General features: G+C 38.2%; 1 protein-coding gene across 1 annotated transcript in view; it reads left to right on the top strand.

Moving 5' to 3' along the window:
- The window catches only part of LOC139151845 (xanthine dehydrogenase/oxidase-like), a 57465-nt gene that overhangs the window by 29358 nt on the left and 13206 nt on the right, over window positions 1-14901 (top strand). Inside the window, exons 6-13 of the mRNA XM_070724860.1 lie at window positions 7221-7277; window positions 8523-8603; window positions 10929-11070; window positions 11671-11838; window positions 12325-12401; window positions 12929-13025; window positions 13822-13931; window positions 14487-14674. Coding sequence (XP_070580961.1) covers window positions 7221-7277; window positions 8523-8603; window positions 10929-11070; window positions 11671-11838; window positions 12325-12401; window positions 12929-13025; window positions 13822-13931; window positions 14487-14674 — 920 coding nt within the window. The remainder of the gene's footprint in view (window positions 1-7220; window positions 7278-8522; window positions 8604-10928; window positions 11071-11670; window positions 11839-12324; window positions 12402-12928; window positions 13026-13821; window positions 13932-14486; window positions 14675-14901) is intronic.

The following is a 14901-nucleotide window of genomic DNA, read 5'->3' as shown; positions in this document are numbered from 1 at the left end:
TTCGGGCAGCGAGAACTGTTTTCAATACGCCATCGTAGCAAGTTTAAAGTTGGCCGATCCCGAGTTTCGTGAAAAGAAATGTGGTCAGGTAAGGAGAAAATGGAATACGTACGCCCCATTTATGGCTGACTACTGTTGGGAAGGTATTCCCACGCCCACGCCCGCCGATCTGACTGTATTCAGGCGCTTCGAGCAGCAAAATCCAGGCATCAAACTTCAAGTATTTCAGATCTACGAAAATGATCCCGCTCCCCCGTCCGACATAACTGTGTTATATAGTGCCCCTGGCGGAGCCGAAGGTGAAGCCCGTTCCGAAGGTGATAGGAATCAAATAGCAAATATCTTACTGATAGTTGGCGAAGACGGCGGCCGTTCTCACTTCGTACCAATTACTGCGGAAAATCGCCTTCGTAATTCTCGTACTAATCGAAAGAATGAGCGCAGACGGAAGTGTATTTGTATGGTTTGTAAAAGAGGTTTTAAGTCAACAGAAGAATTAGAAAAACATCAGGTATACTGTGGAACAGACACTGCCCAGCCAGATTTTCCTAAGGAAGTGTGTCAATTTGAAGGACATCGGAAGAAGGTTCCTTCTCCCTACGTCGTCTATGCAGATACTGAGGCAATTATTGAGAAGGGGACCGGCGGCACATTCCAATTTGTCTTTCGTATGTTATGGTGGAACGGGGGTGGGGACCTTCGGAACGAGGCCCGGGCCGACCCACTGTTTATGGTAAAAGAACATTCACAGGTCTCTCCTGTGTTACAGAATTTCTAAAGGATATGAAAGAACGGGCCGAGTATTATTCTAAATCGTATTATTGGAAATAATACCGATGAGGGATCCTTCTAATTACCGGCGCGACGGATGTGATCCAGTCTGTATTGCATGTGGAGAGCCGGCAGGATACCGAGTAGTGAAGGAGGAGGCGACCTTCTATTGCGAAGGATGCCGGCCGTCGAGAACCATTCCTATCTACTTTCACAACCTCAAGGGATACGATGGTTCTTTTATTTTGAAAGAATTACATGAAATCGTTACCGAAGGAGATGATGGGGGTTCCGGACCAGAGCCTAAAATTATAGCTAAGACGAGCAATGGAGGAATTATGGGTCTCTCGAAAACATTTATTTTTCACGCCTCAATTGTTGTTGCCGGAGGGAAGAGGGAGATAAAGAGACGTTTCTTTTCTATAAAGTTTATGGACAGTGCTCAGCTGATGATGGGGTCATTGGCGAAGTTGGCAAAAACTGTGCCGGAGGATGGGTGGACGGCGGCCCCACTTTCATACCCGGACATTCAAAAGGCGAAAGGTTTCTTCCCGTATGAATATTTAGACTCGGTTGACAGACTGGGAGAGGAGGAGCTCCCGGAGAGAGGGGAATTTTATAGCGAATTGACGGAAGAGGGGATTTCAGAGTCCGATTACGAACATGCTTTGCGAGTATGGGACGAAGTTGAATGTAAGACGATTCGTGATTATATGGAATTCTATTGTGAGACGGATGTTCTCCTTCTTGCTAATATATTCGAAAATTTTCGCGACACATGTTTAGAAGCATATAAGTTAGATCCGGCCCATTACATGTCAGCGCCTGGCTTGACATGGGATGCTATGTTACTTTACACGGGTAATAAGTTTAAACTCATTCAAGATGCTGAGCAGATGACTTTCGTACAACGGGGAATACGAGGAGGTATCAGCCAGTGTAATATTCATTATTTACAGACAAATCATCCGGCTTACGCTGGCCCCGCCGGCGGGAATTACGATCCAGAGAAACCGGTGACCGAAATAAAATATCTCGATGCAAACAATCTCTACGGCTGGGCAATGAGTCAGGCAATGCCTACGGGCGGACTTCATTGGATGACGATGGAAGAGTGGGAGGAATGGGAAAAAGGGGGTGGAGCCGGCGGGGGAGCGGGGGGCGGAGCTGGCGGAGCGTGGGGACCTGGCGCCACCTTTCCACCAAGTTTTCTAGAAGTAGACTTAGAATACCCAGCCGAATTACATGAAGAACACAGCGATTTGCCATTAGCACCGCATCACTATGAATTTCCGAGGCAGGGCGGTCGACTGATTACAAGTGTGATGGATAGAGAGTCCTATGTCTTACACTACAAGTTGCTGGAATTCTATCTTCGGATGGGAATGAGATTGAAAAGATTTATCGGGTGCTTGCTTTCGATGAAGCTCCATGTCTCGCGAAATATATTGACTTTAACACTAAATGAGGGCAAAGGGGAGGACAGATTTCGAAAAGAATTTCTATAAGCTGATGAATAATGCAATGTTCGGTAAGACAATAGAAGATGTTCGAAAGTACAGAGACTTTAAATTTGTTTCGGACTGGAACGGCACGGATAGGGGACGTAAAAAGATTCAGAAGTATAATCCAAAGATGAAACATATAACTTTCATAACTTCCGAAGAGGATGGCGATTCCTGCGACAGTGCCCTACTGGAACTGAAAACGGATGAGCATAGATATGTAAAACCAGTTTTCATCGGCGCCGCAGTACTGGAACTTTCTAAGCTGCTTATGTATGAGACGCATTACAATTACTTTCGGGTCAAGTTCCCTGGAATACGATTAGCCTACATGGATACTGACAGTTTTGTTTACAGTGTACCAATACCCTCCCCGGACCCGGACGTAACTTTCAATGATATAGTCCGAGAAGATGTTGAAAAGAATGGTGAGAAGTCTATATATGATACTAGTGGGATGAGTGGGGCCATGGTGGCCCCCAACTTTCCGAAGATTAATAAAAAAGTGATAGGTAAATTTAAAGATGAGTTGAATGGTGAACCTATTCTTGATTTTGTCGGCATACGCTCGAAAGTGTATGCTTTTCGAACTCCAACTTCGGAGACGAAAAAAAATAAAGGGGTGAAAGATGTTTGTGTTAGAAAACATTTGAACTTTGAAGATTATAAAGATCTATTTGAAACTGGGAAGAAGCCGGAGCCGGCACAATTTGTACAGTTTGTACGGAAAAAGGCTGGAGAAATCCGTAGTGAAAAGCGTAGTAAAATCATGATGGCGCCAAATGATATCAAACGTGTGCAGTTATATAATCCAGACACGGGCGAATGGTTGGCAGAAACATGGCCGATAGGACGGACGACGGGTCATGGTTACGGTTTAAAATTGTAAAGACATTAATCTACTATTTTCAATAGAGACTAGGGCATCACTGATAACATAAATGTGGGCAAATATATTGTCATTGTGAGCGTCATCGCCACCCCACGCGGTATCTTTCTTCAGGATCTCAAGTTGAATTCCGTCCTTTGTGTTCATTACTTTTAAACCATTCCATGAAACTCAATATCTTTAAAACTACGCAGATCGATAAACAGACAGAATTTATTCTTCAAATAATCGGCCTCATCTATATCAATTTCACACCAATCTTTATCTTCAGCAAAATACCGTCGCACCTCTCGCCAAAATTGTCTTGGTATCATCTTCTGAGCGTACACTTTATTTGCAATGCCTTCGATTGATACAGACACAGATTCAATGGAGGGGTTAAAGAAAAGTTCACTGTTCAGTTCTGACTGATTCTGATTTTTAGTGAAGAGTATAGCGATACCTCTAATGCTACGTCGTGGTACATTTATATTTTCATTGATAACCGTGTCCGATTCTTTGAATGGGATTGTTCTAAAATAATGTATATGCTCGTAAAGGTAACTTTTTCCACCGTTGTAATAACCAGCAGTTGACCTCGCGAGATCGAGGTCAGAAATTGTCTCGTATTCCATTTGAATGTTTTTTAATTTATAATTGGTTGTAATAAACTGATTACTGACAAGTAATTGGGGGGCGGGTGCCAACGTAATTTCCCATTCAATATGACTCCCTAACGCTGATGGATATGCAACTCCATGGCCTGTTATGAGGGGGTGAGTGAGACGAATAGCATATTTTGTTTTATATGTGTCGAAAAGTAACTTATCGCCCACGACGGCGGCATCTGCATCGGTCGAACCGCTTCTTAATTTTCTTAGATTTTCGTTCTGAATTCCATACAGTGTCATGTTCGTTCTCTCCTTTTTATGTTTGAAGAGATCGCGATAACATTCAATAAGGTTATATTTATTCAAATCGAAAAGTGTCTGGCCCTCAAATGTGAGTTTCATACGCTCCACCAAATTTTTGCAACATTTTGTACTACACGGGTAGTTCCACCTCCCATTACTTCGAGATCAAAAACTAGGTCGAAAGTATCTGGAACTAAGAGTACTCCGCTTTCTAACTTTGGACATCGTATGATAAGTGTCTGGCCTGGATCTGCCTCACTTGGATTATGAGCAATCACGTGATGAGTTCTTTCTGACTTCGTTCCATTCGGTATTCGGTTGGTGAAAGTCGGTGATAATGTTCTATCGTACCCCATTTTCGTGTAATGTATATAGTAGAAGAAAAAAAGAAAATAAATCACATCTTTACGTAAATATTTCCGTCTGCCTGAAAGATAAATCGATTGCCTGTGTCGCGAATCAATCGAAGGACCCAATATTCTTGGAGATGATGAGCCTCTTGTCATCCTCAGTATCCTGGAATACAGCTATGAATTCTAGTCGCTTAAAGAAGTTAGTCTTCTGACATTCCTTCACGAAAGCTAATATGTTATGATATAGATTATCATCTTTGAGTCGGACACCTGGATTTGCACGAAGTATATGTCGATTTACTCGTCGGAGTTTGCACCATTCCAATTCGACAGAGAAACCAAACAGGTCTTTATTTTTAGAAAGAAACTTTGCAATATTCTTTTCACCAAACATGTTGATGCCGTATTAATACATAATTTTATTTATAATGACTAATGTTAAACCAGTTAAAAATATCCATAGCTGTTCTCCGACAAATCCGACCACCGATCCTGCTGTTTTTAATAGAAAACTGACGAGGGAACCGATTAGACCGGGTATTGCAGCAGCACTTTTTGCAGCCAATGTTTTTAACCATTCACCAAATTGCTTTACAATTTCTTTCGCTTTTGTATATACTTTGGGCGGACCTGAACCTCCTGCGTTTGCTCCTCCTCCCCCTGCTCCCGCTCCTCCTCCTCCTCCTTTAGTCACAGCCAGGGCAATTGTTGATATTGTCATTCCAAGGGCAGTCAGTATTGCAGCGATTGTAATACCATTCCGTTTAAATAATTCTGTCAGCTTCAGTCTCAGTGATAATTCTGGATCGGAAATTACATCACGAAGAGACCTAGTCGTAGCCAGACTTTCACGTGCCTCACTGATCTTACCATGTTCATATTCAATTCGATTGTCAATTTTAGCTTCTCTTGTTATGAGTTCAGCTAGTAGTTTCTCGGCTTTTTCTTTTCCTTGGGTGTGATCTTCAGGAATTTCCTTTAACTGTTTTTCAACTTCTCTTTTCTCTAGCCTTATTTTAACTTTTTCATTGTTAAGGTCGCTAATACGCATATTCGCAATCTTAATTCATCATTAATAGCTCTATATTCTGGGTTTAGATTGTTCCATTGGTCGATTTTATTTTCAAAAGCTTGTATTTTATCTGCATTACCAGAAGCATCTTGTCGTAAGAATATCAGTTTATCTTTGTATATACCCATGTCTTCTGGTGTCATCTTTTCAGCCGGTATTTTATCGTTTTCCACATCTACAGAATACAATGCATGACTCACATATTCGGGCTCTGCGCTGTCCTCCATCTTACTGTATACTTTAGTTACAAATTCATATCCTCCTGCTTCTTTTTTTACTGTCTTGAGCGATTTAAAACCACTTCCTGAAAGTTTTGATAGCCTGAGTTCTTTATAATACAGCTTTCCATACCTAATCTTTGCATTTAAAAATAATTCGTTTCGTGCTGCTTCATCAGTAATATTATTATCGTTTAAGAATTTTTCAGCCATTTGTATTTTAAGTTCTACTCCAAATTTAGTCGAAGGATCTACCTGCGGGCTCCGCGCGCTTGAGACGGCCTGGGAAGAATCGGCTTCTGCAAAGGTATCATCATCATAGGAAAAAGTTGTTTCAGCAGTAGCATCATCATCGTCATTTACATTTGCATCATCTAAACCCTGGAGTGGTATATCTTCTCCTCCTTCTGCCATATTGTATTTCTATATTACTACAATTATTTTTTTATCCCCCATTACATATACAGTAAAAAATGCACATCTCAGTTGTTGAAAGCGTTGAACAATTGGCTGATTACATAGAAAGAACAAGTGCTGCATATCGACGAAGTTATAAATTAATGGGTCGAATTGATATGGCTCTCAATATTACTAAGGGAATTCTTGTAAGCTCTGCTGTCATAGCAGCAATTCCAACAGTTCCGGTACTGTTAGCCTTAACTCCTATACCTGGCGTCGTTATTGATGTAATACAAGGGAAAACGGGTGTAGCAAAGAGACGAGAGAAATATAAACATTATTATGTTCAATATAAACAGCTGCTTACACAAATACAAGAAAAGGTGCAACCCTTCGGAACGAGGAGGCTCCGGGGTCAGAACTTATTCAGGACATATTTCATCAGGCGCTAGAAATTCAAAAACAAGAAGGATTTAGTCCACCTCTGGAGCGATATCTACGATATTATGGATTGAATGGATATGAAAGTTAGTTAACTTCGTGTTCAACATCAGCTAGACTCCGCAACCGGCCGGCCGGACTGACAACGGGCTCCTTTATATAGGCTAGTTTGATGGTGATGACTCACACGGAATTTCCCGTACACCTTCGGAACGTGTATAAACATGCTCAGCAGGGAATTTCCCCGCTTAGTTCAGGACAATGCACTGCTGCGCGTGCGTGAGTTCATATATAGGTCAGGGTCATACTTTAGTTACATGGATGGTTAATTTTTCCTTCGCTTCATGTAGATAAATGAATAAAATGGGTGTAAATTCTTACTTCATCCCAGTTGTCCACGCTTTCTTTACTACTAATGTAAGCTCACCTACTTTCTTTCTGAGCAATACATTTGTTTCTATGAGTAATTTGTAATATTGTAACATCAATCTGTAGGGCACTTTAAACTTTTGAGAAATTTGAAAAATATAGATTCAATTATCCCAAATTAGTTCCTTATGTCAAACAGTATGTAGGTCTTATAGATCGTCCACCAAATTGTTCTGTAACCATGGATAGGCAATTGGAATGTTACTATGTATTCTCATTTGTATTTTCATTTCGCGAAAATTCTTTTCAGAATGGTTGCTGTGGAAACCCTGCAGCCTGTCAAGGTCTGGGAGATGAAGACAATGATGTAAGTGTAAAAAATAATCAAATGTTGGTCTATAAATTTCTGAAAAATTAAGACGTGAAAAGCACTCACAAAAGTCCAAAAATAGACTCGTTTTCCAATCGTTCCTTTCACTTACCTGTTCAAATCGCCCTATGGCGAGGAACGTTTGTATTAACGTGCGGTCAGATTAAAATATTATGTAAATAACTGCGAGTGACAACAGTACTCATGCTACTTTTGAAAAGTTGGGATTTTTTATCTTTTTATAGCGCTGCAGATAAGTTTTTAACCGCGTGATTTGCCTATTTGGTACACTGTCACCTCACAGTGTGCACATCATGTCATATGTGGACCGTTTAGGTGATAATAACAGTAAACAATTTGTGTATACACCAAATACCACGGGGAGGCATCTAGGAACGGAAGCAAAGGATATGAGTTCTATAAACTGGGAACGTACGGCCATGACTCCTTTTTTTCTTAAACGTCGAGGAAATATCTACAAAAACTTTCATCTGCCCGTCATTCATTGATCGCTCTGTATCTAATAGAGGAAATCAAGTTTCCGATCGTCGGGCCACAAAGGTTGGTCGTAAATATTGCAATGAAGGTCTTGCAGAGGTATTTCAGTTCAGTAATGATTAGTCATCACGTTGTAGTAGCAATGTGAATTCTTCAGATGCACACTTGTGAAATTCGCTTTATTGATTGCAAATATCGTTGACATTTTGCGTTGTATATGCTTATGCGTTCAACACTTTATTTCGTCCTGTAAAGCGATGTATTAATTGCCCTGATAAAGTTTGTATGTGATGTGTCATAGTGAGTATGTGAATGCGAGTGCTTCTTTTGAACTCTACAATGTGAGGAGTGGCCGCAGTCAGAGAAAATTGTAACAATTTAGCTCAGTTATTGAACTACTCTTTTTATAAGGGTATAGGGATTTGGCCGAGCGGTTTTGACTGTGATGCGTTTTGAGTTCGATCGAAAATCTACTGAATTGCACCTGAAAATGAAAGCCATAGCTTAGTTTCTGTGCGACGCGCTACGTTTGCTATTCGATTTTGACTTCTTTACATGGTAGAGTAATCAATATATAACTAAATAACGCTCTGACGTAATAATTTTCTTGTAAGGATACATGTTAATGATTTTGCTAACTCAAAAGACTAACCTTATATGGTTAAGTTTCAATCTAAATTGATTTGCCTTAAATATGTGTGTCAGTTATTTCCATACTTTATTTGTTGTCCATCTTATTTCCAGATGGTATCGGGCCTCTTCACACCAAGTGACTTCGCACCGTATGATCCAACACAGGAACCCATATTCCCTTCTGAATTACAGGTAATAGAATATTACGACATCGCTGACTCCAATTTTTAGCTCACATATGGTGTACCAATGTGAGGTTATCGTATAAGCTGAATCAACTCATTTGCATCTGATTTGCATGTATGTATGTATGTACGTATATATGTATGTATGTATGTATGTATGTATGTCCGTCCACATCAAAAACGCCTAAACCGCGCAGCACCTACTGTCTTAGTGTTTGGTGTACAGGTGCACCTAGGGATGGAGATGTGAATTTGTTCAAATGAACTTGTCAGTGTCAAAAATATGCAAATGAGGGGGAAAAAGAAAAAAAACCACTGCAAATTGCTAAAACTCTGTAACCGTTGCTTAGATTGGGTTGAAACTTGGTGTTCAGGTTCCTTTAGATATTCTAAATTAGGTCTTTAAAATTTGGAATGAAATTTGCATGTTTCTATTTTTGGGGTAATTTTTTCAGTTTTTAGTCAAAAAATGTTTTTCTCTGAAACCACTCATCTGATTGTTTTGAAAGTTGGTATACATGTTCCTCAGAATAACCTCAGTCAAGTTTATGCAAATTTAATTGAAATTTTCATATTCGTAATTTTGGGGCAATTTTCCGAATATTTGGTCAAAAATTTTTTATTCTAATACTAATCTGATAGCTTTGATATTCGATATACAGGTTCCTCAGGTTGATGAAAATCAGTTGTATGAATATTGTGAAGATATCTCGAATTTTGTATTTTTGCTGAATTTTTTGGTTATTTTTCTCATTTTAAGTAAAATTTATTCTTTTCCAAAACCGCTAGCCCTATTGCTCTCAAATTTGGATTGGATGTTTGCCAGGGTGTTACCCTGCTAATTGTTGAAATTACGACAAAATTTGAAACATTACTGTTTTGGGGCAATTTTTGTCATTTTTGGTCAAAAAATCTTAAAAAATATTTTCTTTTTAAAGCCCCTGGACAGACAGCTTTTATATTTGGTGAACAGATGTCAAGGGATGACAATAGTTAGATGTGTGGAAATTGTCCTGAAATATAAAAATTTGTATTTTTAAGACAATTTTGTCATTTTTAGTCAATAAAACTTGTTCTCAAAATTACTTGTCTGATAGCTTTGTAATTTGGTACAAAGGTCCCCAGGGATGTTATTAGATAAATTTTCTGCTCAAAGTGTTGGGAAACCCCCAAATTTTTATATTTTAGGTCATTTTCTCAGTTTGTGACCTTAATTGACCTACACCAACCCAGGATATGTTGTGAGAGAGTTTCGAAGGCTGTGACCATAATTTTGTCGTATTTAATATCAATTTGTAGTAAAATTTGATCCAGAAAACAAAGTTGAGGTAAATGTTTTCATTGCGAACCATTTGCAACTTTTGCATGTAAGACACATAAGAACTGATGAGAAATTAGGACCCAGGATAATTCCAGATGTCGTACTCCCCAACAGTGGAAGGCATATCACTATCTGTAACTGATTTAAGTGTTGTTTACATTCGAATGATAGCACTCATAGCATTAATTAAAACATCCCCAAAGGCTGTAAATATATTTCCTGCCTGCTGGTTTTATGTAAGGGGTGGAACATTTGATATTAAGGAGAGGGTAGGGGCTAGAAGATTGATGAGGTAGCATTACTTTTTACCAGATCCCTTGTACATTTTTTCCCACTCTTTATTTTTTCCCCACTCTCCCACCTTTTCTTTTTGTCAAGCTTCTCTGGCTAATTTTTTTGTTGACGTTTGCTTTATGTATGTAGGATCTGCTTGTCCCATTGCTATAGAAGTTGATATGCATGTTCCCAAAGACGACCTCCAGTACCTAAGTCGCAGACCTTATTTGCTTTTGTCATTCTTGTTTTTTTGGTTTAAATATTTTCTTGAATTTACCAATTCAAACCGAATGTGAGCACACTGTCCTTCACGGTATTTTTAATGAACCGATCAAGGTGTGGTGATGCTACTTATCTTCCAGCAGAGTAGATGAGACGTGCACGTGAATATTTACTTTATGAAGCATTTTATATCTGATTTGGAGTCTAATGCCCCCTTCACTTGATAAAACTTACCACATCAAATGCAGATTTTGCTCTACATGATCCATAGCTCACAAAGCTGTTTCACACACATGTCAAGTTTTTCAAGTTACTGTACGTTCTATGATTCTATGTATTGAATGAACATTGTCGATTTGAGTTAATCAGTATAAATGTTATCAAATTCAAATTTTGTCATCTGTAATTCATCTAAAGGTCTAAAGATAGAAAACGTCGCGGAAATCATAGATCAACAATGCACAATAACCAAAATCTATTATTTTCGTGTCGCTGTACTGTGTATTCTTGTAGCTAAGCGATGAGTACAACAATGGTACAGTGCGATTTGCTAGCAAAGCAACAACGTGGATCCGACCAACAACACTGAATGACCTACTGAGGATGAAATCAGAAATACCTGATGCAGTGTTAGTCGTTGGCAATGCAGAACTCGGTAAGTACAGGGAGAAAAATGTTAGATGGCAACCATGTGACGCATGACAAGTTTTATTTAGATTTTGTTGGTCTGCATCGCATCGGAAGGTGTACTGCAGAGCTAAAAACCACTACACTGGTATAGAGGATGAAATTTAAGCATACCAGACTCTTTGGAAAGGTCACACATTGCAAAAATGATTTAATATTTCATATCATTTACCGAACTTTACTGTCTGCAATGGTCTAAATACTTTGTCTAACTTTACGAATATTTGTACTCTAGCCAGTCCTCTTAATTTATTGCGCGATCCAGGATTCCATTTATTAAAAATTCGCATTCTCTGTGCGCTGGCATCTCACCTAGAGAAGCCTCATGATTATAAACCCAGGGGCGTATAGATAATATAATTTTTCATTTATATTCGGTGAGCCCAAAGTATTCCTAAAGAACTTTATACCCAAGTTTGTTTGTTTTTTAATTTTTACGTTTATGAAATTTTTACAGAGATCATGACTCGTTGAGTTATAACACGCTTCGTTATATCTGACACAATTTGAATACATGGAGGACGCTGTTACATAAAGTAATGAAATTCCGTCACCAATCTGATTTCAGCTTTTGATCCTACCGTAAGGAAGTTACAGCACAAGACGTTCTTGTCAGCATCTCAAGTGGCAGAACTCGTTCAGATTGATGTGAGTGATGATGCCATTGTATTTGGATCGTCTGTCAAGATGTCTCGCATGTGTGAAGTCCTAAAGAAACGCGTTGAAGAATTGCCAAGTACGTGAAATTTGAAGAATACGTGTAATGTCGGAAATCAAAATTTTATATCCACACAGTCTACAATCTCCATGATAAAGCTATAGAGATGGAGCAAGTTTTCACTTTGCTTTAATGTGAACGGAGAATACCGTCTAATTTGTGAGATACACTTTATCACTAACTTTTGCAATTCTAACATAGTTCTAATACACACCCTAAAGTAGAGACATATTTCTTTCAGAAACTCCAAAGCTATTTCTCGTTTGCAAATGTAATTCTTAAATTTCAACGGTTTCAATCTGCTTTTTCATAGCACATGACTGGTCTCACGGAACCCAAAACTGTTTTGTTTTCACGACAATTTAGGCGGTTACTGCTTACAGGCAATACCGAATGAATACAAATGTGATTCATTTCATCAAATAGGTTTCTTTTCAATCATTTGACAAGATTTGATTTCAAGTCCGGAAATACAATAATACCAATGGTGATCTCTTTTCACAGCATTCAAAGGTCAAACCTATGCAGAATTGTTGAAAATGTTGATGATGGTAGGAGACTGTCAACTGAGAAATGTTTCTGTGAGTATACGCTTTCGTTGAGGCACTGTCTGTAAAATTCTATCTACTTGGAAGCTATTATACAAAATGACAACTCCAGAGAAAAAGTCACAAAGTCATTGAAATGGACTTCTTTGACCACTGTTAATTTCATCCTTTCCGAATTCGAATATCTAGTTCCTGTGGCTGAAGTTGCAGCACATTAATCAAGAAAACAATGTACATGCAGCAGATCTACATAATTATTGAATGACAGTAATTATTTTGAATATATACAGTTTCAAGCGGTATAATAATCAAATCTACATTGAAGATTCTTCGCAAATGAAATAACAATACCATTGTTGTGTTACGATGCACGGGGCCTGAAAATCAAGTGGTGTTTTTCTCTCCCAGAAAGTCGTAAAAGCTGTCCGTGTGTACAAAGAAGGTGAAAATATTTACCTCTCAAACAGTAAAGTAAGTGACCTTATACTATAATATCAGTGCAAGAAACCCACTTCATGTTAGTTTGGATGTGTATCGTGTTCATCTATTAAATTTCGCAGGGGATTGGTAGTCACATACTAGCGGCAAGTCCATTGTCTGACCTTACCCCTTTACTTATGGCTTCTGGAACTACAGTCACTGTGACGTCATTGAAAGGTTCGTGTCTCTATATCTGAGAATATCCACCGTTCCAAGGACGATAAAATCTGTACAATCAAGAAATTTATTTAAAACCTCACTTAAAAATTTTCTTTTGAACTCAGAATAGTGAATCTCTGTATTTTTTGGTTTTTTATTTGTTTTCACCTCGCTGTTGAAATGTAATATGTACTTCTTGAAAAGGATGGCAAACTATATTACTATGATATCATGATTTGTATGAATTCTGGGCCAGGGACTTGATTAGTTCCACTAGAACTACTTCCCTGGTCCCCATCAGTAATGTTGACACATTTTTTACTGGTGAAATAAAGTCATTATCATTATCATTATCACCGTGATATATGATAGTGTGCATCACTCGTAAAGATGATGACCTGCGTAACGTTTTAGGTAGATACAGTATTTCACAAAATTATATTCAAGACTCGCTACTAAGTAAAAGTTACATCTTTTGCAACTTTGTATTCTAGATTTCTATTCTTGATTTATTTCATTATTGAACTCTATGGTGACATCTGTTGTAATTTCACAAGCTTATTCAATATATGCATCATCGTTATACTATGAAGAAAAACTTTCAAGCCTTGCTTTTACCTTAACTTTGATTTAAGTGACGAAGGTTATAGTAATTGAGACAACCCGTCCAACCATACCTTTGGTAATCATGATCACCTCCCAATGTCCTTATAAACCTCTTAAAACCTAATACCAGTATTTGTTAAAATGCCCGCTTGTGTTCTTAAAAAAAGTCATAGACCATTGAAACATTGAACATTCCATTTCCCTGCAGGAGGCAGTCGTACAATGCTTCTTGATAACACCTTCTTCAAAGACTACAGGAAAACTAGTTTGAAGCAAGACGACACTTTAGTATCTCTTACTATTCCGGTTTCATCGAAGGTAAAAGGCTTTTTATTATTCATTAAAAGAGTAAATAATGCCAAAATTGAGTGCTTATAGTACCGTACATATAAAGAGGTAGTAGAATTAACTCACAGAAAAAGGTTGAATATCATTAATGTTTCAGCCAAGCTTAAAAGGTCAGTAGCTTTTTGACCATACTTTTAAAATCTTTTTCTTTTATTTGTCAAATACAGTTTCTTGTTCTACGTACATGTTTGGAGACACTGATTCAGCTTGTCAATTCAGCCTGTACATGTGTAGACTGCAATGTTATTTTTAACAAGTGAATTCTGGTCTAGAGTAGAATTCAAATGTAAACATTAAATGTTGGCAAGCAAAATAGTAAGTGTTTTAGCATTCTTTTGGGAGTATAAAAAAGAACTTGCAATTGAAATCCAAAATAAAATATAGTGGAAAAACCATCAAAAGTTACAGCTAGTAGCCTTTAACGGCGCCGTTTATCTGCAAAAGTTACCAAAGAATGTAATCAATATGTTATTTGTACGTTTAACTTAAACTTTGAACTCAAATTTCTTATTTCTTTTTACAAAGAATGAATACTTCGGTGGTTATAAAGTTAAAAAACAAGTTCATCGGCGTGACAAGGATGTTGCCATAGTAAATGCGGCGTTCCGAGTCAAGTTCGATGGCGATATCGTTAAGGAAGCCGCTTTGTGTTTTGGAGGTACTGGACCAACCGTTGTTGTGGCAAATAGTGTATCACAAAAAATGATCGGCCGGTAAGAATTGCAGTCACCAATTTTGCCCTACCTTTTTACACTTGTTTGTTGTAGACGAATGTATATACTACATGTATGTATGTATGTACTATTTAAGTACTAAAATGAAACGGAAATTTACGTTATCTGGTATATACTCCTCAAGAATGAATCCGTCCGAAAAATGCTGCGGGAACAAGTTCTTGACGTTTGGTTATGTCAGTTTGGATTAGTGTTGATATGTTACG

This window comes from Ptychodera flava, chromosome 15 (genome assembly GCF_041260155.1).
Source record: "Ptychodera flava strain L36383 chromosome 15, AS_Pfla_20210202, whole genome shotgun sequence".
Taxonomy (NCBI): domain Eukaryota; kingdom Metazoa; phylum Hemichordata; class Enteropneusta; family Ptychoderidae; genus Ptychodera; species Ptychodera flava.
This window is presented reverse-complemented; position numbering and strand designations above follow the sequence as displayed.